We start from the raw sequence: 25,654 nt of genomic DNA on the forward strand, positions 1-25,654 counted from the left end.
AATAGAAATTAGGTTTCTAGAGAGATTAGGCACATACCTCACTGCTGTTAGGGTTCTTATTATCCCATTATACATTTTGAATCTGATTGATCCTAACCCTTTAATCTCATAAGTATTGTTCCCTAGGACCACATTTTGAATCTGATTGATCCTAACCCTTTACTCCAAAAAAGTTGAAGGAAATAGATGTTAGATGGTTTGAGCAATTGTAATTTTTTAGTTAGATGTATAGAATGACTTAAGGTCTTTTTAAGGTGCTGATAGATTGTATATGATATGTTAGTTGAATGTACTAAACTGAAGCTGATTTATTAAAAAAATCATTTTATTCTTTCCATATAAAATCATGATCTGAGTACAAATATATACTTGAATAATACACCCATATCGTGCTTCAAAAACAAGAAAACAATCAGACAATAATGATAAATAATTCTGAAAAGAAAAGTTGAAATTTGTTCAAAAAAACCTATAACTTTGTTGGAACAGAATCAAATCAGGACTAATTTTCCTTAAATAAATAAAGAAACGAAATTCTCATTTACTTTGCATGACATACACGGTTTTTAGACAATAAATTAGACCAAAAATTTCAAACTAAATAAATAAAATTTTCCTGAATATAAATATCAAGATATTATATTCTTATAGAAAAATCAATTTATTTATTAACATAAATAGGATATTCTGTATTAATAAGTTATTATATTGATTAATTAGAATTTCCTTTCTTATATTAATTAGCATTTTTACTATTGTTTGAATATTTAATTTTTTGAACTTTTGTTATTTATATTTTGTATATTAAGCATTCTGAAATTAAGATTCTTTATTAAGGTTTTTTTAGCATAGACATTAATGGTTCATATATTATTTTAACTTTTATAATATTTTTCCATATTTTATTGCTTATTTGAATGTTCATTAGTATTATTTATTTTTAATTAGTTTTTCATTTTTAAAGTCTAATTTATTATGTAGTTGTATTATTATTAGTTTTTAGTAAGTTATATAATCTTTTGTTTTATACTATAATTTTAAAAATAGTTTATACTGTTTTTAAGCCTATTTATGTATATTTATAGTATTTTTACTTTTGTTTTTCTGTAATTATAAATAAAGTCAAATAAAAATATTTAAAGTATATGGATTAATTATTTATTTTACCTTATTTCAAAATTATATATTAAAGTATATTTATTATATTTATTTTATTTATGGTTTCTCACTCAATAATTTTATAATGATTTATAGTTTTTATGCCTTTTACGGGTATTTTTGTGGCTTTTACGGCTTTCGTGCCATTTTTTATGGCTTGCCCTTAATTGTTTAGGGTAGTTTTGTGGTACAGTCAATGGACAAGAGAAGTGATCCATTTTGTGCTCTTGGCTTCTACATCAACGAACTTTCAGTTTTGACAGATAAGTTTTTAAGTCATTTTTGTTTTATATTATAATATGGATTATTTATTATCTTTTTTATTTTAACTATTTTTTATTAAATTATGTAGTAATAAAGTCTTATTTATTGTTTTTGTAGGTCAATTTTGTGGAGGGCCTACCACTATAGAGACTTTGTCGGGTAAGTTTAATTCAAGAATTGTCTCTTCTAATACCTGTTGTTGCTTGGTGTTGTTTGTTTTTCAGCTATCAACAAAGGAAGGGTGTTTAAATGAGTTGTGGGTGCTGTTTGAGGATGTTATAGCTTTATTGTCTAAATTTCCGGGGGCAGTTTTGTCCCATGTGGCTTGCGATAAGAAATTCTGCAGCTCATGGTTTGGCAAAGCATGCCCTTCGGTTAGACGATGAGCTATCCTGGTCCGAGGTGGTGCCGCCGCCGATTATGGATAGCTGCTTTGTTAATCATGTGTGATTTTGATCACCGCGTCAAAAAAAAAAAAAAAAAAAAATAGGATATTCTGATTTAAAAACTTTTTCACACCAAAATAAGGTCTTAACTTTATTTCAAAAATAACACACATAATTAATTTTATCATCTTTATCAAATATGCCAACTAAAGACTTTACAATAATATTACAATATATTTTTTAGTTTTCACACTACAAATAGATTAGTTGAGCCCAAAAGCCCAAATGTCTACACCAAATTTTCTATTAAATAAATAAAATTTATTTAAATATAAATATCAACATATTATATACTTATATAAAAAAATCAATTTATTATTAGATAAAGTGTATATTTTGATTTAAAACCTTTTAACACCCAAATAATTTTTGTATCTCAACTTTATTTCAAAAATACCACGTATAATTAATTTTATCATCTTTACCAAATATACTAACTAAGAACTTTACATTAATATTACAATATATCTTTTAGTTTTAAAAAGAAAATTACAAATTGATTAGTTAAGCCCAAGAGCCCAATGTCTTCTTTCAATCCCAAATTTACACCATATACTGAAATTTCTAATTTTTTTTTTTACTGTGGGACGAATTTTTTTTTCAGAAATATTGTGTTTTTTTTTTTAAAAAAATAATGTGTACTGTGTTAAATTTTCACTGTTGTTCTACGGTTGTTTTCTAGTTGTTCCACTGTTATTTTTAGTTGTTCTATTTTGTGTTCTACTATTGTTTTATAAAAACACAATTTTTTGAAAAATTTTCCAGGTAGCAGTATTTTTATAAAAATTAACTTAAATTCCAATATTTTTGTAAGTTTCTTATTTTTTATTTGGAAAGTGAGCTTCATATGCCCATATGGTTTCCCTAAGACCCATATGATCTAATACAAAATTTCATTCCCAACCTCAAAGGTTTCACTGCCTTTTGGAGCCCCAAAACAAACTCATTTCATTTAAATAATAATAATAATAATAATAATAATAATAATAATAATAATAATAATACAAGGCAAGTTCAAATATTGTTTTTAAAAATAAAAGGAATAATTACATAATATACCATTTTTTGTAAAATATTTACATTTTTATGTTCAAATGATGTTTTTTTTACATTTTTACGGTTTTTCAAAAAATAACACGAAAACAACATAAAATCAACAAGAAAACAACATAAAAATAACAATAAAAAAACAACAAAAAATAACTTACATATAACAAAAAATTAACAACAATTGAACAAAATTTCAACATAAAAAACCATATTTTATGTAAATAAAATCAAAAAAATCGTAAAAATATTTAAAATTCCGCAAAACCGTATTTTTGTTGTTTTTTTTTTATTGTTTTTGTGCATTTGTGAAATTAACCCAAAATAAAAGACGTCTAGGGGCCTTGAACAATGACACACCCTAATCAATAAGGAAAATTACTTAGATTAAGGAAATATCTCAAATTCTTTCCTTATGGTGTATTAATGTAAAAGTATACACATGCAAGAAAGGAGTGTAGTTAGAAGGTTTCTATCACACTTTTTATTTATTTATTTTAGAAAAACTTTAAGGTGGAAGAGACATAATTTATGTATAGACAGACAGATCGATCACATGAATTAATATATATGTTTGTATCAGGTGATAAGGATACCTAGATATATTCAGCACCAAAATTAAAAACATATGTATTCTTTGAACCAAATCTTAATGTCCAATATTATTATAATGTGCACATTCATGCATGTTTTTCTAATTCACACATGTTTATTAATTAATATACATATATATATGCATGCCCACTCAATTATAAATTTCCTTCGGTTCACAATAATTGAGTATAGTTTATCAATCCAATTTTGTTTGGTCGACGAAAATTGTTAATTTTTTTTTCTTTTTTTGAAATATATGGCAAAAATTATTAATTTAATCATCTGTAATTAAATTATTCCGTCAATTATATTTATATTTTTGATTAGGAGAAAGAATACGAACTTAAAACTTTTTTTTTTTTTTTTTTTGTGAGGAAAAATGTGAAATAATTAAACGTATGTTTATGAGAATATTATTCCATCAAATATTAATTATATAAGTACATCAAACTAAATTTGAATCATATTAAATATAAACATTCTTTGAAATTGAGAAAATCCATACCTATATAATATATTTTTTAAGTGCCTGATTTGGATTTTCTTTTTTTTGAATAAAAATATTCTTTCATGATTTATTTGTTTTTTACCCACCATATAAACATACCCTCTATCTAGATAGAGAGTATACTATATAATTGAGATCTTTTCAATTAGTTTTATTTATGTAATTATAATGTAATTACGTAGTCAAAAACAATACGTACAAATTATATAATTACTTTTAATTACACTCAATTTTCTCGTAAATTTTCAAATGCACCCTTAAATAACAGTGAGTTCGTACGTAGTTCAAGTAGATGTATAGTAGATATATTCTATTCGGTTTCAATTAGCTAATTACAAAAACGCTATAAGCTAATTTTTTTTTTAAATAATTTCTTAATAAATCCATCTCCGCGTTGAAAATTTAGGAGAGAATTGGATATAATTAAATGTTTAATTATATAATTTTACTTATTTGTTCTATATAATTATACTGTCTAATTACTCAAAAAAATTTATGTTAAATATTAAGTACTAAAAATTAATATTTTCTTATGTAATTGTATTAATTATTTTGTCAAACAAAATATTAAGAATTCATATGTAATTACCACCTTATATTTAAACACGCATTGTATTTAAAAATATAGTGTAATTACTATACATGTGTTATGTAATTACTACCCTAGTAATTACCCTAGTAATTAAAGCTCTTTGTTTCTTGAGGTGAAATCTATTTGTTGAGCAATTAAATAATTCTTATTCATACAAATTATTACACAATTACTTCTAAATACATTCTAATTAAAAATCATGGATTTATTGAATAGAAAGCCCATTTATTTGTTTGGAAATTCATGATTAATGGTCACATTAATATATAAACCAAAATTTATACCTTAACTGCAATTTTAGTGACGCAAAAGTAAAATTAGAAAGATTTTAAAGGAAATGAAAATTGTAAAACTCAGCTCATTCGATTCTGAGCCAGAGGAATTCATTTATAAGAAGAATGATACAAGAGGGACCAATTACAAGATGCCAAGTGGCATAACAGAAAGCAAAGAGAATATCCCTCATAACAGAATTCGTACACACAATCATTGAAACAATCATTTACAGCAAAGCAAGAAAATATCTCCCAAGAGTAGGGAATGTTGTGTGCAGCAGTACACCATACAGAGATGCACCTTAGGGACTGCTGCTGGTAATTGTCTTAACACCTCCCCTCAAACGATGGGGTGAAGGTCTCACTCCAAGTTTGTCAACAAGGAGCTGAAATCGACTGTGTGACAGTCCCTTAGTTAGGCAATCTGCAATCTGGTCAGAGGATGGTACATATCTGATCTCCAATTCTCGCTTCAATACTTTATCTCGGACAAAATGAGCATCGATCTCAATGTGTTTGGTACGGGCATGGTAGACAGGATTGCTTGCTAGAGAGCTGGCACTCAAATTGTCACACCATGTGATTGGCTTGTGAAGGGGAGTAAATTGCAGCTCTTTGAGAAGTGTTTCAATCCAGGTTATTTCTGAGGCAACATGGGCTAGAGCTCTATATTCGGACTCTGTGCTAGAGCGAGACACAACAGCTTGTTTCTTAGACGACCACGACACAAGAGTGTCTCCAAAATATACACAATATCCAGCAATAGACCGTCTATCATCGGGACAACACGCCCAATCCGCATCAGAGTATCCTACCAAGGCCAACCTTTCACTGTAGCTAATGTGTAAACCATGATACATAGTCCCTTTTAAGTATCGTAGAACTCGTTTGACACTACTCCAGTGGCTGGTTGTAGGAGATTGCAAAAACTGGCTGAGTTTGTTAACTGCAAATGTAATGTCTGGTCGTGTGTGACAAAGATATTGCAAGGCTCCTATCAAGCTTCGATACACTGTTGCATTGGTCAGAGGTTCACCATCTGACTTAGATAATGGTTTTCCCGAGACCATTGGAGTAGGACAAGTCTTCACATTCTGCATCTCATATTTTTCCAGCAACTCTGAGATGTATTTGGTCTGAGTGAGATATAGGCCCGTGTTGTCTCTGTGTGCTTCTATACCAAGGAAGTAATGCAGAGATCCGAGATCCTTGAGAGCAAAAATTCTATTCAGTTCAGTGATGAAGTGATTAAGTTTCTCTGCATCATTCCCCGTGAGAATAATATCATCAACGTAGATTAGCACCATGACTATTGATTGACCTTTCTTGTAGAAGAACAAGGATGTGTCGGCCTTTGAATTCTGAAAATTCCAGCTAATCAAAGTTCCTTTTAGCTTGTCGAACCAAGCACGAGGGGCTTGCTTTAGGCCGTACAGTGACTTGTGTAACTTGCAAACATGTGTTGGTTTAGTAGGGTCTTCAAACCCCGGTGGCTGAACCATATAAACATCTTCTTGCAACACACCATTTAAGAAGGCGTTGTTGATGTCTAGTTGCCTTATCTCCCAATTCTTTGACACAGCTATGGTGAGTATTATTCTGACTGTTGAAGCTTTAATTACTGGGCTGAAGGTTTCACTATAGTCTATTCCGGGTCTTTGATGAAAACCTTTAGCCACGAGACGAGATTTTAGCCTTTGAACAGATCCGTCAGCATTGTACTTTATTTTATGAACCCATTTGTTCCCAACCAGATTGTACTTTGGAGAAAAAGGAACAAGAGTCCATGTTTTGTTCCTTTTTAGAGCATAGATTTCTGTTCCCATTGCTTCACACCATTCCTTTGAACTTAGAGCTTCTTGGAGACTTCTTGGTTCTTCTTTTTGTGGATTCCACTGAGATGTTCCAAGATAAACCTTAGGCTTGAAAATTCCAGCTTTTGATCTTGTAATCATAGGGTGAATCGGTCTTGATGATTGCTGGAACTCTTGCTCAAGGTTCGGTTCAATTGTAGCCCCCTGTTCACTTGGATTTGTCTCAAAAATATTTAAATTGGTAGTATCAGTTTCGCTGGCAGCAGAAGGGTCAGAACCAATTACCTCAATATTGTCATGTTCAAGTTAGCCGTGGCTGGTGATGCTTCAAGGGAAGGTAGAGATGCAGCTTCTGAAGTTGTTTCACCTGCATTAAGGGACTTGTTTTGAGACATATTAAACCAGGTGATATCAGGAAGCTGAGACCAGCTTGGTTGATAAACAACAGCTTGTTTTTCGGGTTCATAATTGTTAAGAAAACCATTTTTGAATGGAAATTCCGACTCATTGAAGGTAACATTTCTCGAGATATAGACACGACCTGTTGAGCTTAGGCATTTGTAACCCTTATGAGAGTCACTATAGCCTAGGTTGACACACTTGAGTGAATGAAATTGAAATTTGTGGGCTTGATAGGGTCGGATACATGGGAAACAAGCTGATCCAAAAACTTTCAGAAACTTGTAGTCAGGTTTTTTTCCATAGAGTGTCTCGAAGGGTGATTTATGTTTAAGGATTGGTGTTGGTAATCTATTTATGAGGTAAACTGATGTCTGAAAAGCATCAACCCAAAATTTTAGTGGCATACTAGCTTGTCCAAAGGGTCAATCCCATTTCAACTATGTGCCTATGTTTCCTTTCGGCTCTACCATTTTGGCTAGAGGTGTGGGGACATGAGTGATGGAAATAAATTCCATGAGTTTTGACACACTCGGAGAAGGCTTGGTATTCACCTCCTCCATCTGTTCTTAGAGCTTTAATTTTGGTGTCAAACTGATTTTCAGCAAACACCTTGAATTGAACAAAGGCCCCAAGTGCATCAGCCTTTGAGAGGGAATAACCAGGTGAATCGGCTGAAATCATCCACAAAGTGGATGTAATATCTATAGTTGGTGTTGGATTGAACGGGTGCAGGTCCCCACAGGTCTGTGTGGATCAATTCAAGAACTTTTGTTGCACGGTTTTGTGATAAATTGAAAGGTAAAGCGTGTGACTTACCATATTGACAAGCATCACAAAAGTGAACATTTTCATTACTAGAACTGATTACATTAAGGGAAGACAAGACACTTTTTAATACTCTCAATGAAGGGTGTCCCAACCTTCTATGCCAAACATCGGCCTTTGAGGTATCACTATTACTTTTAGACTTAGACAAAATAGACACACCAGTAAACTTAGAACTATTATTTAAAGCTGACTGCAAGTTCCGAGAGGGTGTTGGTAAGGTATTTAGTTGGTATAAGCCATCTCTAAGCCTCCCTTGTAGCATGACCTTCCTTGTTACTTTGTCCTTCACAAAACAAACATTGGGGTGAAACTCAATAAACACATCATTATCAGCAGTCAACTTAGAAACACTGATCAGATTTTTGGCAATTTCAGGAACTAACAACACCTCATTTAGTGCTAAAAACTTCTCATTATTAGTTGGCAAAGAACTAGAACCAATATGAGAAATATAAATCTGATTACCATCACCAATGGTAAGCTTTTCCTTACCACCATATTCAGTTTTGTGGTTGAGATTTGTTGCAGCCGATGTAACATGGTTGCTGGCCCCCGAATCAGCATACCAAGTATCGCTATCAACAACTTCAGGTGATGCAACAAAGGCAGCATGGTTATTCTGCTGAGAGCTTTGTGAGTGAGGGTCCTGACCCATGTAGGATTCATCGTACCTATTGTAACAATAGGCAGCTGAGTGGCCATACTTGCCACACACTTGGCAAGTAGGCTTGGAATTGTTAGATCGACCCCTGCCTCGACCTCTGTAACCTCCACCACGAGTTGATTGATTGTTTGAACCTCCACGATTGGCATGATGAGGAGTGAACTGACCCCTGCCTCTACCAGCACCAGGATGTGGTGTTTTAGCAGCCAAGTTTGCTGCTGGTCCTGGTGTATTTCCTTGATTAGCACCAGAATTTTTTGAGTTTTCACCACTGCCATGAAGTCTTTGAAGCTTGCTGTCAAAACCTAGAAGCATATCTTGTAATTCCTGCCAAGAAATGTTAGGTCTAGCTTCTATTTGAACAATAATAGCAAGATACTCAGCACCCAAACCTGAGTTCACATTAGCCACAAGATGACTTTCGGGGTATGGGTCTCCTGCAAGTGCAAGGCTATCTGCCCACATTTTTTTCTGCCTTAAATACTCAACCATGGGAGTATTACCTTTCTTAGTTGTCTGTATAAGTGTTCTTGTGTCATCCATTTTGGCTCTTGAGTGAGCTCCAAAGAGATTTTCCAAGGCTTGCCACAGGGTAGCCGATGAAACACACCCCATTACCTCAGTCGCCACTCCTTCTGTCATGGAGCTATAGATCCAACCCATGAGCAGCTGGTCACTCACGATCCAGTGCTCATAGTCGGGGTTTAGCTGCACTCCAGTCGCAGGTTGGCCTTCTGGTGCAGTTTCTGCAGGTAGAAATTCTGGGGGGCACGGTCGGTTTCCATTGATGAAACCATCGAGTCTGTGCCCTCGAATAATGGTTGAAACCATTGTTTTCCATAGGGTGAAATTATTTCTGTCAAGCTTGAGGGAGAAGGGTTGGTTTAGTGTATTAAATGGCTGAGTAAAGTTGGTGCTATAGTTGGATGAACCATTGTTGTTGGAGGTGACTCCTGCATTACTCGAAGCAGGAACAATGGTGGGATTTGGTGGATTTGCAGGGGGTGGAGTCTGAGAGTTCCCAGTCGACATTGGCGTAGGCCTTTTGCGGCTCTGATACCAAGAAAGATTTTAAAGGAAATGAAAATTGTAAAACTCAGCTCATTCGATTCTGAGCCAGAGGAATTCATTTATAAGAAGAATGATACAAGAGGGACCAATTACAAGATGCCAAGTGGCATAACAGAAAGCAAAGAGAATATCCCTCATAACAGAATTCGTACACACAATCATTGAAACAATCATTTACAGCAAGGCAAGAAAATATCTCCCAAGAGTAGGGGCTGGTGTGTGCAGCAGTACACCATACAGAGCTGCACCTTAGGGACTGCTGCTGGTATTTGTCTTAACAAAATTCTATAGGGTTGTTTTTATAATTGGATTACCAGTACCAAAAGAACAAAATCATCTTTAATTTGGATAAACAAGAATAATTATTATTTTCATTATATATTTATTAAAGAATTAAGTTTGGTAGGCATTATATCGTGGATTGATATTCCACGTCAAAAATTCAGTAAGTCAAGTTCAAACACTGGTTCATAAGTTGGTTAATTTTAAAGAGTCATTTGTCTATATAACTCAGACAGACTTAATTGATTTAATCATACCAACTCTTTGTTGTGTAGAAGTGGAGTAGAGAGTCATTCTCACCTCTTTTTTAATTATATTTACAGCAGTTTGGTGGTTCATTAAGCAGTGTGACTTTAGATTGGTATTTCTAGTCGAAAAAAAGAACTCCATGACGTCCTAAAGTAGATTTAGAAAGCAAAAGTTTCTAGAGGTAAAAGAAAGGTTCTTTTGAGTGTTATTACAGCAAAAAAATTTATTTCATTTGGCATGCTAGAAATAAAATTCTTTAAGAGCAAAAACTTCCCACTGTTAAAGTCACTTTTAATTGTATTGCTAATAGTGTTTGTGCTAGAGTAAACTCTTTGAAAGCTAAGTACAATAGATAGAGAGTGAGTGGAAGCTTTAACAAAAACTTTGTAAGTAACTTTATCTTGTACGTGTTGTTGTTGAGCTTAATAAATTTTTTTGAATTTCAAAAAAATAAAATAATAATTAGCTTAATTATTTAAACAAGCTCGTTTGGCAGGCATATAAGATTCGTATTATATTAAATAATAATTAATATTATATTTAAATAAAAATTTGTATTGTATTAATTATTATAATCATAAATTTCAATATAATATGAATCATATTATTTAATAATAAATAATTATCAGTATTAACTTGTATTATATAGTATTTACAAAGTTTAAGTTGGGGACTTAGATCGGGACCCGAATTTGAAATCGGACCTGAAGTTGGAATTGCACTCGGACATGCAGACCTAGACTTGCCCCAGACTCAGTCCCAAACTCAAACTCGGGCTTGAACCCCGAATATGAACCTAAACCTGGATCTGAACCCTAGATACGGACCCAAACCCAACTCAATCCTATACCCAGACCCTAGACTCGTGTCTTGGTCTAGGGCCAAGGTCAAAGTTTGGAGTCAAGTTTGTGATAAAGATATTATAATTTTACATAGTTTATTATTAATACAAGTCATTAGCAAATATAGTATTATATTAAATATACTAACAATACAATACAATATAACACAATACTATATAATATATATACAATATGATGTACCAAACGAATCCACGATGATTTGATGATTTAATTAAGCATAAATGTAATTAATAGGAATATATTCTTGCCTAAAAAGAAAAACACAGAATTAATCAACTTTGTTATATAAGAAATATATATCTACAAATGATAACATATATACTATAAGATCATTTATATATATAAAATAAAACTGATAATTACAAGTTTACTTATAAGCTAGAAATTTACAATATGTGGTTAATAACCATTATGATGATGATCATCATCATGATAATCTAAATTTATATGATATGTAGAAGAAAAGTAAAAAAGAGACAGACAATATATAAAGTATGGGCCATGATCATATATATATGGTCGATAATAATAATAATAATAATACTAAAGTGATAATTAATTAGGAATATTAATTAATTAATTAAGTATAATAAAGCCATAATAATATTAAAGCTATATATAAATAAATGAGGCAGGTGGTGCTAGCATGACCATAAAGATTCTCCCATATTAGGTTGATGATGATGGTGATGATCTACTACAGCCATGTCCATGGTAAAAAAGGACTTGGTATGATGATGATGATGATGATGGTGTTTATTAGTATTTTCATGAGTATTAATTAGGGTGGTGGTGGTGGTGGATATTGGATTATTATTATTATTATTATTATTATTATTATTATAATTATTGTTATTATGGTGGTGATTATGATTGGATGTGGGAGAGAATTGGGTCATTCTCATGTGGACTACCTCAGCTTGTGCTATAGCCAATTGGGTTTGAAGAGCATCAATCTGTTGTTGTAAGGATGATATGGCTCCAACACATCCATACACAGGATCTCTCACTCTTGCATTTGCTTCATATACCATTGAGCTCACTGCATCACTTCTCTGCTCCTCTGGTAGTTCCTGTAATTAAAATCATTATTTACTATATTATATAACTAAAATTATCCCAACAAAAATCCTTAATTATATTCAAAGCCCTACTTAAAAACAGTAATTAACTTTTAATCTACTCATGTAAGTTTCCTACGAGAAACTTCGTCAGACATGTCTGAAGGGAAACTAGAAAATTGTACGCTAATGCTACAACCTTACTTCGACTAAGACAAAGAAAGAAGAACTAGTTGGCCAAGGATCAAAGGCCGAGTAAAGTTTGAGTAAATAGGAATCCACCTAAAGCGGTGATTTAATTTTTTTTTTTTTAAAAAAAATAATAATTATGACGGTATATCCATTGTAGTGACAATAGGTCTTTGGTAAATTTTTGAAACATTTCAAAAAAAATTATTGTGCCCAAATTAGAAATTCAAAATAATCACTCTTTTGTATTGGAAAAGATAAATATTTGTGTAACAAACTAATTAAATTTTGATTATGACACTATAAGTTAACAGGAAATTCTTAAAATTTTGTAAGAAATATGCTACTGTATTACAATAAGCATATTGTTATAGAAAAAATTAAAAAAAAAAATTAAATATACTTCAATTAGGGGTTTTCCTCTTGATTAGTACTTAATAATATGTATAAGTATAATTATCTAAATATTAATTGTTAATGTTTGTAAATTGTATGATGTATATGTTTTTATTTGTTATTTATGTGAACTCCCCTAGGTAGAGGATAAGATGATCATGATTTGTGCAAGGAATAAATTGTACTATATAGGTCAAAAATGTACTCCAAACATGGAGAAAAAATTATAATCAAAATTTCACTTTTTAAAGGACAAAGAACATTCAAAAGAGAAGAAGAAAAATAAAGGCAAAGCTTTAAAAAGGAAATTAATGGAATCTATATTTACCAATAATTAATAATTTGGCATGATATGTATTATATATAAATATATGGATTTTGGGATGAGTGACTAAAGATGCTAGCATAAATTTAGATTATATATTGACTGAAAATGCATATATTATGTGGTTAATAACAAGGTCATGAGGTGCGTACGTGTATCTATAAATTTACATAAATGACTTTATATAATATATATAAATGAGAAAGAGAATTGTTATTGATTATCAGTGGTGCACTTTAAAATGTGCGCTAAGATCGATTAGTAATTAAATTATATAAGATTCGATACTTATAGTAGTAGTATAATAACAATTAAGAAGACGCTAGATACCAATAATATTTTCAATATTTTTCTATAAGATAATAAGGAATTTTAATCATTTTTATATTGTATTTTAAATTTTTTATACGATAGTATGTATTGTATAATATTGTAGTTATTAATTAAGATATTTTGTAAAATTTTGATAATTTAAAATAATTTAACATATTAAAAATAAGATTCAAACAATCTATTATCCACATACCTCTTTTGTGTTATAGGCATATAAATAGGATATTACTTGAATCATATATTTTTTTTTATTTGTAAACTATTATAAATTTTTCAAAAATTATGCAAAATATTTAAATAATTACAATATACATCATAATATAAAAAAAATTAAAATTATAACAATATATTTGAATATCATAACCATCATATATATATATATTTACTTTTCTTAACAAAATATTATTAATTCGAAATTGTTTCTTTTTTCTTAAAAAAATCTCTAAATTATATATTGGATATTTAGCTTGATTTCAACAAATATTATTATGTAACTTAAATATTAAGCCACAAGTTATTTATGGTTTACAATCATCACGATGACGTCATGATTGCATTAAAATGAATTTAGTCACTAATCAACTATATATATAATCAATTAAAACACATAATTAACAAAATGAAAATTTCAAAGCTTTATTAATTATTACTTTTTCTTATTATTCGTATCAACCTCTTTTGGACCCATATCATGATGCACTTGTCATTTTCAATGTAACCCACGATCATAAAGCAAAAGGAAAAACATTATTAAGATATATAATATATATTTTTTAAAAATAATTTCATATATATAGCAGCATGATTGGAAGATAATTATGCAAGTTAGTTGCTTAATTAATTAATATAAACAAATAATAATTAAAGAAAAAAAGAAACAAAATATCTAGCTGATGGTCATAAAGTATTTACATAAAGATAAATAATTGATATTAAAAATGTTATTATTATAATCAAACTAAGCCTTTGGAAACCACTACCCTTTACTTATTTTATTCTCCACAAAAATTTGTGAAGCTTCATAGTATGAAAAGCTAATTTATGCCTTGTTCAAAAAAAAAAATAAATAAATAATAGTAAAATAAAATAATGTATGCCTTTTCAAAAAAGGAAAAAAAACAAGCAAATTAATTTTTGTATATATATATATATTAATTCTTATTTAATTTTTTCTCTGAAGGAATCTTTAGTAAAACAGAGATAATTCTTATCACTTTTGTGGTGGTCTTCAACGGTAAACAACCACTATATAATAACGGAATTAAACTAATTAATATACTACACATCAACTTGCATGGTTAATATATATAATCATTAATTATCATATGATATGTATTTTCTAATATACTTTTTTATTTTCCCACTTTATATATAATGAATCATAGTAAATAACAAAAAGAAATGGATTAGTAAGATGAAGAGAAAAACCAATAACAAAAGCTAGAGAAAAAATGTATAAATTTTATAATAAAACAAAACAAAAAAATAGGAAAGTAAATATAGGATAATTCTATGAAGGAAATTAACCTAGAGATAGTGATGGTTATATTTTTATATGGTTTGTTATAACATGTTACCTAAGTAAAAATTTTATTTTTACACTTAGAATAATTATTGTTAATTATATATTTAAAATAAATTAATTTTTTAATTAAAATATTTAATAAGACATTTTTTACAATTAATATTTATAAATATTTTTATTTATTATTTATAAAGAAATAAATAAAATTAGATTAGTGTAATTAATTACAACCATTTAACAATAATCCAACAACTAAAATAAATTATAGTTATATATATTTGATATAACCATTAAAAATTTCTATATACACATATAAATGATATGACCACAAATGAATTTTATCTAGGGTTTCCAAATTAATAGTGATTTCTTTTCCTTTTCTTCTTTATATATATATAAATATATGGGTCTCCATAAATAAATTATGTATATATATATAGAGTAATACTACGGTAGGACCTAGCAAAAGTTCCCTACCGGTAGGGAACTTTTTTTGACCATTGATTTTAGATCATGTGGTTATTATGATGTAAGGTGTATACTCTTACGATAGGACTGCTTGTATACAATTAAAACTTTATACATATTATAATAATATTTAATTATATTTATTTTTTAAAAAAATAATATTAATAATTAAAAATTTTATTAATTTTTATTTTGAATTATTTTTTTAAAAGTTATTTTGAATTATTTTTTTTTAAAAAGTTATTTTGAATTATTTTTATATTGGTATTTATTTTCAAAAAAGAATTATTTTTTCTAAACTCATTTTTTTGGCTTCTTATTTTTTTAGCTTTTCATAATTTGCGATGGTTTTTTTTTTTTTTTTTTTTTTTTTTTTTTATGTTTACACCTAGTCTTTTCTTTGTTTTTCTTTTAGGCTGTGTGTGATTCTGGTGTTATTGACTGTTTTTTCAGTGGTTTTTATTTTGTTATTTGGCTGCTGTTTTGAGACGCCACTTATAAAAAAAATTAATTAATTCGGTTTGATATTATTTTTTCTGCCAAAAAAATTGAGTTTAAGAGAAACAAGTTGGTACGGTTCCAATTAAAGAGCATATAAAATCATTCAAGCGATCCGATATCAGAAGAATTTTTGAAAATAAATATTTATATAAAAATAATTTAAATTAATTTTAGAAAATAATAATAATAATAATTAAAAAAATAAAAAATTAATAATTTTTTAATTATTAATATTATTTTATTTTTTAAAATAAATATATTATTAAAATATTATTATAATATGTATAAAGTTTTAATTGTATACAAGCAGTTCTATAGTAAGAGTATATACCTTACTTCATAATAACCACAAGATCTAAAATCAACGGTTAGAAAAAAAGTTCCCTACCGGTAGGGAACTTTTGCTAGGTCCTACCATAGTATTACCCATATATATATATATATATTTTTCGTATTATTATTTTCTATTTAATTCCCTATCTTTAAGAAAGAAATCAAATAACCATCAAAAGAGTGAAAAAGAAAGGAAATTAGAAAAGAAAAGAGAAGAGAAAATCAATTAAATAAAGAAATAAATTATAAGAACTAGGTATATAGTCGTGTATATATATATACTAGGTGATTGTTACGTGCCAAGCCACGTAGTGTTAGTTTTATTTAATATTTTAGTTTTTTATTTTAATTAATAATTAAAATAGTATAATTATTTGAACGATTTGTTTTATAAAAATAAAATATGTGTCAGTATATTTAGTAAGTAAAACATAGTTGTGTTATAATAATGTATGTTATTAATAGTAAAATGTACATTAATCTTCTAATTGAAAAAAGTTCTATTATCTCATTTCATATCTAATAATAGCTACACAACTATATATTTATAGACTTTCACATTCTTTGCAAATTACTAATAAGCACCAATAATATTTTCATATTCTAATATTTTTCAACCTTCTCCTCTTGGTGGTAAAATTAAAAATAAAACTAAAAATAAGCACAAACATATAAGGTAAATACTAATTACGGCCCATTTCATCTTTTTTTTTTTAATTATTTTTTTAAGCCCAAGCCCAAAAATCTCTAAGCTAACACAATCAATCTTCTTTTATATTATCTTTTCTGGATATTTTATCTATATTTTTCTTTTTTAAAAAATAAATAAAAAAATTATTAATATTCTCCCAAGATAGGTTTGTTAGAGAGATATGTGGCTAAGATGATTTTTTTAATTTAAAAAGAGATTATTAATATTTAAAAGATTGTTTATTTAAAAGATTGTTTAATTTTTTGGGTTTAATTATTGGGTTTATTTTTTAACGGGAGATCAAACCTAATCGTTAAATTTAACAGAATATTCTTTTATTTTTAAGTATATTCTGTTAAACCAAGAATGTTAAACCAAGAAATGCCGTTAGATAGGCACTTTTAATATATAAAGATATATATATATATATTTGCAAGGTAGGTACATAGGTTTACTTTTACATATTCTTTTCAATACATTTTATAATATTGAGTTAGGAACCAAAGAAGCAAAAGTTGAATGCCATTTTATTACTAATTATAGGAAGTACTACTAATTATTATTATTAAAATGCAGAAATTACTAAGAATTAAAGACTACAAAAAAAAAATATTACTTTTAGTCACAATATAATTTTTTTGTGACTGAATATAATTTTTACGCAATAAAAATCACTTGTGACTAAAATATAATATTTAGATACAATTTGTAACTAATTTAATTTTAGTTACAATAAGTATTGTGACTAAAAATACATTTAGTTAATTACAACGAATTAATTATAATTTTTGTGATTAATATTTTTAGTCTTTTAATCACAATATAAAAATGATAATTTATAATTAATCACAAGTGTTGTTGTGACTAAAAATTTAAAAAAAAAAATATAGTAAAAATATAAAATTTATTTTAATCTCTATCTCTACCCTTTAATTAATTGTTTCTAGCTTTTAATTTAGGGACTGTAATTTGATAAGGCGCCTGCTCTAAATAAATAAATAAATAAATAAATAAATAAATAATAAAACCATATATCTATCAAACTCACCAAACAAATCAATAATAGCTAACTAAACATCATCATTATTATTATCACGACTTTCTCGTTAATTTCAATAGTATATATAATATATCTTTTTTTAACAATAAGATCCTCACCTCTCAACTTTGCTTAATTTCTTTGACATTATTATAATTGATATATATATGTTATAATTAATAAGCTTATTAATTTCTCTAATATTATATATATATATGAATGAAAAATTATAAAATAATATAATTAGTGGCGAGAAAGAAAAAAAATATTAATAAATTTTATAAAATAATATATACCAGGATTCTTTTTTTGATTGATCTTTTTTTTTTTCAAAAAACATTTCTGAATTTTCATTGCTTTCAAAAAAAAAAAAATAAATAATTTTTTTGTGAAGATATGCATATAAATGTGATCGACTATATATAATCATATATAAGGTGTTTATTAGGCAGAGAATGAAGGTTGTTATCGATTTATATATTAACCATATATAAGGTGTTCTCAATTAATTAACTCTAGTATAACATTATATATTATATGGTATATATATAAATATATAATTTAGTGGTATATATATTATAAATTGAATACATGTGAAGAAGGTGTATCTAATATATAATTCATCTATATATATTGATTGTGTACTTATTTATTATATTATTTCTTGTTTGTTTTATTTTATATGGTATAATTTACACATTATATCATGTAATTAAATATAATTAAACGATGCTTATTAATATCATTACATATGGAAGAATGAAGAATGAAATTAAGAATAAATTAATTAATTATTTTACCTGTAACATTTTGTTAACATTGCTAGCACCAAAGACCTTATGAACACTAGCAAATTTGTGAGGTTCGTCGGCCGGAAAATATGGAGCAAACACACAATCTTGCGCACACCGCCGGCGCAGAAGCTTACACGCCGCACATGGTGACATACCACCTTGTTTTCTTCCATTACCAGTACTCCCAATATTACTATTCTCCTTCATTATATTATATATATTTATTATAATTACTAATATTAAATGATAACAATGCAAGAAAATGTGAATTTAGAGAATATATATGTAATTGTAAGTATATATATAAATGGATTAATTGGGACCGAATTGATTGAAGAAAATAAAAAGATATAATATGAGAAAAAAATACAAGGAAAAATTAAAGCAAAAGTAGGAAAAAAAAAAGATGAGAGGAGAGGGGGGGCTTAAGAGTAAGGGTTGTGAAAGGTTATATAGACAAGCAAGTAGAAACCAAATCTTAACATGGTCCTACCAAATAAGAGCCCATAGATTTTGCTACACAAATCACTTGTTTTTTGATAAGATCTTTTGGCCCCACTAATTCTATATATAATAAAATAACTACATTATTAATTACCTTGGATAATTCAATTTGTTATTAATTTAATAGAGATTTATTATATGAGAATTGCTAAAAAGTGCTTAATATTTTCCTATGTGTCATACTTGATGTAATTATGTATTCGGTTCCATAACTTAAGAAAATAATTTTTAAAGAATATCGCTAACCAATCGTGAAGTGTCATTTATAAAGGTGTTAGACACGTACTACTGTTGCCTAATAATAACAATACTCTATATACATATATTAGTTTCTTGGTATGTGATGTTACTAATTAAACATTGTTAATCGTGCTTTTCCTATTGGATAGGGACCTAAAGAGAGTTTAATTAACAGTAAAAAAGTTTTGTTTATTAGTGCTTTATTATGTTCTTTCTTTTGCCTCAAATTCAAACCATAGAACATGCCATATCATCATAAGCTATTAGCCTTATATTGGGATTGCCTAAAAAAAAAAGTGTTTTCATTAGTTATCATGACATTTTAATTGGTAGTAATTAAGAAAAATTTTTCATAAAAAAAAAGTGATTTAAGTGTTGACTAAATGATCCAGCTCCACTGGCCAATTAAGCTTAGGGTTCATTGATCAAAGTATCATGGAATAAATTAATTTTTTATGAGATGCTAAATAATTATATTGGTGAGACTCCTCTTACTTATATATTAGTTCTCTTCACTAAATTAAGAAAGAACTCACTTTAGATTTAGGATATTGTTCGATCCTCTTTGGCACCCAAGAAAAGTACCAATCTTCCTATACCATTAATAATAACTATTTTTTTTTAAAATAAATATTTATTGTGTTGGTATGGTGCATGTAACAATTAGTATAGCATAAAAAAAAAATATTGAGTAAGTTGTGCAATCTTACTTAGCTTGAGGAAGGTTAAATATAAATGATTAGGACTGTAAGTATGACATATTTACAATATTAAGAGAGCCACTTAAATGAATTAATAAGTACTATCTATATCAACATTATATTTTATTTTTGGTAACTCATTACTTAATTAAAAATTTTAAATAGTATGTTTGACTTGAAGTAATCTTAATATGTGGGACTTACTGTGTAGATCAAATTTATATGTGAGACTTAGTATTAAATTTATAACCCAATAATCACTGTATATTGTATATATATATATGATCATGATGTATGGTATAAATTGCACCAGACACCCTATATATACATAACATAACCCACAACGACATTACTATATATTCTATATATTCTTTACCAATAATACTGTTCACCCACATATAATATTTATATATGTATATACAAATTAATACGTGTACCATTCTATTTTGTAAAAAAAGGAGAAAGAAATAGAAGAATAATAGGCATGCACGTACAGTGATTTTGAAAAGACAAAGGAAAGAAGGAGAGGTATACCTACCTGGCTTTTTTCCAACCGTTAGCAGCTGAAATCACCTAGATTAATGACTTATTATAATATATACATAATTGATCAATTAATAGTAATATATATATGCCTTTGGCTCTTTTTAATTTACATGCATATACAATGACTCTGGTCACATCACATGCACCATATGATATGTATATATGCATCATGATGATATTGATATGATGTTATAAATATATGAATAATATTAACATTTGTTAGTAAATTTTTTACACTAGCTATCAAATTATATTCTTTATGATATACAACTTGTACCCATATTAAATAATACTTATTAAAATATAATTTGTATAGTAACATGATTATTTCATCACATTCTACTTAATTTTAATAAAAATCAATGACAAGGTGGATAGTAGTAATAAATAGATGCCAATTAAATATATTTTTTATTTTTTAAAGTTATTGAATAATAGAATAAATGACTTCATATATATAATAATTTATATTTTTAGTTTTTCAATCATTAACATAAAAATTATAAAGTATTTAATTTGCATCTATTTATCAACTATTATATATCTACTATACGTGTCATTCATTTCACGATAAAATTGAATTAAAAGAATGTAATGGAAGGACTGTAAAAGTTATGTTTCAAGAAGTATTATTTTAAAGTCGTATATCATAAAAGACACAACTTAATAGTGTATAAAGTTTAGAGGGCAGGAAAACCCAAAAAGGCGAGCGTGCAAATGCCCTTCTCTCTCCATGGGGTAGAGGAAGAAGGTTTCTCAGAAACTCGATGTTAAAATCATGAGCTATGTCGATATCGTTGATGAACTTTCTTCGAACCATTGAGGCGATCCAACCAGTAGAGGTGTTCCACGATACATAGTTAGACCTAGAAGCGCCTCCTTAGATAGAAACAGATCAGGGGAAATCTAAAAATTTGTGAAAATGACTATCTGAGTTCGACAAAGAATTTGTGGAGCAATTTCAAGGCCAACCAGATTTGTATTCCTTCCACCAAGCTTAATTTCACTGAACCCATGAAAATTGGAGATCAATTGATTGCTCGAATTGATATGGAAGAGGTGGTTGTTGAGGCTTCCTACTGGTAAAATTCTATTGTATGTTGGGGGCAAACCCACCATTTCATGTCTTTAAGGGTTTTATCAAGAGGATTTAGGAAAATTTAGGTATCGACCGAATTGTTAGAATGCACCCGGGATTCACTCTAGTTAGCTTTCATGATGAAGCTACTCGTGATATTATTTTATTGACTGGTGTGATTCAATTTGATAAGAAACCAGTGGTGATTAGGACATGGTCCACTGATCTTGATATTATTAGAATGGTAATAAAATCAGTACCAATTTGGGTGAGATTGAATGAATTGGGGCTGTAATATTGGGGAAAAAAATACTCTTAATGCTCTTGTTAGTACTATATGCAAGCCCATCATGATAGATAAGGTACTAGAGATAAGAATATGATTAAATTTGCGAGAATCTTGGTAGATGTTGAGATATCTGATAATCTTCCAACTTCTATAAGTTTCTTAAATGAAAGAAAATAGTTAGTGGTGCAATCTATTGAGTATGAGTGGCTGCCGACGAAATGTGCGACTTGTGGTGTGCTTGGTCACAATGTGAGCAATTGTGCCAAAGAGAAGGGTATAGTTTGGGTAAAAAAATTGAAAAGCTGAATAAGGGGAAAAATTCAAAAGCTCATCAATAAAAAGATGATCAGGTGGTGATTCTTAAGGTTCAAGGGGAGAAGTCTGATATAGGTTCTATTGAAGCAACATCAATACATCAGCCTGATATATATTTATTCTCAATAGAAGGGTGGGGAAATGATTACTCCAAGGAAAACAGGGGTAAAGAAAAAGTCTGATAATGAAGTGACAACCTCGAGTATAATACTTATGAAGTCTTACATGCTCAAGAGACTTTGAATGGGAATGGTACCCTAATTTTTCAGCAATCATTGGTAATTGAGTGGTGCAACATTCTGAGTTGGAACATTAGGATTTTGAATAAGAACAATAAGCAAAGGTCTATTTTAGATTTTTCTATTTGAATAAAATTAGCTTTGGAGGCTTGTTGGAGACTCCGTTTTGGGAGTTCTATATATCGTTGGAAAGCTCGTTCTGAGCTCTATGTGATTAACTATATTTTGAATGCCAATTTTATATTATGTGAAAGTGAATTTAGGGATTAACCCTATACATGTGAATCCCAGAAACTGTGACTAGGATTACCGCCACTTGGTCAGGAGCACCCAGGGATTTGGAATCTTCACGTTTGCGGGACATCAGGTAAGGCAGTAGTTAGAACGTAGAGTTATGCGTGGTGGCGCTTATATTAAAAATAATATATGTGAGTAATTAAGATCTAGGATTAGGGTTATTATCTTAACATGAGCGGTTTAATGGCCTAGGGTTGTTACCTTAATGATTATTAATGTGTAAATGCAATGCCATGTTATATATGTATTGAGATTAAGGATTATACGTTGAAGGTATAATCGGATTGGACTTGGTAACTAGAACCGAGATGAACCGTTCTAAGACCTTATTGTATTTAGATATGTGAGCGTAACACGTAGGTCTATGCCACATAGGCGTGTGAGCGTAACACGCGGGTCTGTGTCATACAGACAAATGTGAAATGGAATTAATGTTTATGTGATGTGTTAATTATGATAATTGATATTTTATACTGTCTTGTTGGACTTGGCTCACGGGTGCTCTACTGTGCAGGAAAGGGTAAATCTGTCTCTTATCAGCCATGAGTGCGAGAGTTGGGCGATGTATGTACATGTTCGGGCCATACTAAACCAAGCAGGTTGGGGTCTACCAGCGATGTACTTTTTGTAACTCTGTTTTGCCGCTTAGGTCGGCTAGTGAAAAGACTTATAATATTTTGTAAGAGATTTTTGGGATCCCGATACTTGTCACTTTTGATTGTAAAGTTTAATGCTATTACAATTTTTAATTTCATTCTGTTTTAGTTTAAAGTTTAATTTTCCCGCGCTTATCTTTCTAGTAATCCTGGACTATGGGATTAGTGTTTCTTAAATTGCTAGGGTAACGTGCCTAATTTTTAGGGCGTTACATTGTGAATTGGAATTTTTTTGGCTGATCTTCTAAAAGGGTTATGTTTTCCCTATGTTGGGTGTTGGTTTGCTTAAGTGGTACTTCTTACTCGCTAATGTTGAATAGGAGATTCTATGACTCTTTCAAAGAACAAAGAGGTTTTTGCCAAGGTGATCCTATTTTCCCTTTGCTTTGTGTTTTGGTGATGGATCATCTCACTAGGTTGTTAACCCAAGCCTCTCGTGCTTAGAGCTTTGGGTTCCATCCTATGTGTAAATCTCTAGAGATGGCCAATCTTTGTTTCGCAGATAATCTTATTATATTTTTCAAAGACAATGCCAGATCTTTGAGTTTAGTTCATGGGGCCTTCATGGAGTTTTGCGCTACAACAGGCTTGTTGACTAACTATGGAAGGTCTTCCATTTAATTTGGTGTGGCATCAATGATGATTGTAAGAAAGAGCTTTTGAGTATTTCAAAGATGACAATTGGAACTTTCCCTTTGCAATATTTGGTAGTTCATCTTCACCCTACTAAATGGAAAGAAACTGACTATGAGGGGATCTTAGAGAAGATTAGAAGGAAGTTATAGCTGTCACCTATCTTTTACTGGTTGATCTCAACTTATCCACTCTATTTTATTGAGTATTCACAACTTTTAGATGAGTATATTCATTATGCATTAAAAGGTTACTTATGCCATCAATGAACTTTATCGTAATTTCCTTTAGGACAGTAATGGGAATGACAATAAGTTGCATTTAAGTTCTTAGGAACATTTTACTTAAGGACTATGGTGGTTTGGCTTTCGTGAAAGAAAAAAGTAGAACATAACTTTGATGTTTAAATATATCTGGGCCATCTCGACTAAGTAAGATTGCTTATGGGTTTGGTGGATTTAATGCACTTTATCTGAAGGATAGTGACTTCTGGATGATAACTCCAATCCATGATGCAATATGGTACTTTAAGAAACATGTCAAACTTATACTTTACATCCACAAAGAGACTATGATTAAGGCGGGTGATTGAGAAAATACAAAGTTGAAAAGTTCTATTACTCTCTAATTTGAAAATACAAAGTTGAAAAGTTCTATTACTCACTAATTTGCAAATATAAGGTGCATTATTATTAAATTGTTTGGCATAAACTTAATATTCCAAAACACAAGCTTATTCTCTGGGAAGCCTTGAATAGTGGTAGGCCAGTTTTAGGTGCTTTTTATAAAGTATTTTAGAGGTATGTTTCAATTTTATATTCATTTTGTATGAAATTATGCTTATTTTCTATTTATTTTATATTTAAATGGTAAAATTCATAAATTATGAATTGAAAATAAGAAGAAACATGTTAAATGAGATGAATATAATTAATTATCATAGAATTTGGAGTTCTAGGGTATGAGTGGCAAAAAATTCTAAGTTTTGGATGCTCAACACGCTCTGTTTGTGATCGAAAATTAAGTCTAAAGCTTCAAGATAATTTTCGACTATGATGCGTTCACTTTGAGAAAAAATATTTTGAATAAAAGTTTTAGATCTCTCTTTTATCTTTCCAAAACATCTAGAATCGTCTAATTCTAAGCAATATTGAAAGAATTATGGCCAAAGCATTATTAGTCGTTGTACTAGGACGATCGCTGCCGAAAATCGTGCTTCAAGGACCGCGACACTAGTGTCGCAGCCCGCCTCTTTTAAACAGCAAAAAATAGGTTTTTTTTATCGTTTTTTAGCTATATAAATGCCTCTTTTCAACAATTTTTGGGAGACAACTTTGGGAGACAAAAATTAGAGGTAGAAAGCGGCTCTGGAGACTTTTATTAATATTTTTTTACGAGTTTTTTTCTTCTACTATTTTTTATGTTCTTATTTAATTGTTATCAG

At 29.2% G+C, this 25,654-nt stretch overlaps 1 protein-coding gene across 1 annotated transcript; it reads right to left on the minus strand.

The window, feature by feature from the left end:
• Positions 1 to 11,415: 11,415 nt before the first annotated feature.
• On the minus strand, positions 11,416 to 19,125 carry LOC115708902 (LOB domain-containing protein 4). The gene is made up of 2 exons (XM_030636926.2): positions 18,719 to 19,125; positions 11,416 to 12,130 (listed from the first exon to the last, which is right to left on the minus strand). Exons 1-2 carry the CDS (start codon positions 18,917 to 18,919, stop codon positions 11,699 to 11,701), a joined length of 633 nt encoding a protein of 210 aa, XP_030492786.2. The 5' UTR covers positions 18,920 to 19,125; the 3' UTR covers positions 11,416 to 11,698.
• Positions 19,126 to 25,654: the final 6,529 nt, after the last annotated feature.

Source organism: Cannabis sativa, chromosome 3, assembly GCF_029168945.1.
Source record: "Cannabis sativa cultivar Pink pepper isolate KNU-18-1 chromosome 3, ASM2916894v1, whole genome shotgun sequence".
NCBI classification, from domain to species: Eukaryota; Viridiplantae; Streptophyta; class Magnoliopsida; order Rosales; family Cannabaceae; genus Cannabis; species Cannabis sativa.

Bases quoted from the DNA above. Each gene is read 5' to 3' on its own strand.
- LOC115708902 (XM_030636926.2), bottom strand. From the start codon at position 18,919: ATGAAGGAGAATAGTAATATTGGGAGTACTGGTAATGGAAGAAAACAA. The intron at 12,131-18,718 runs GTAAAATAATTA...TTTTAATTACAG, and splicing joins ATGTTAACAAAATGTTACAG to GAACTACCAGAGGAGCAGAG.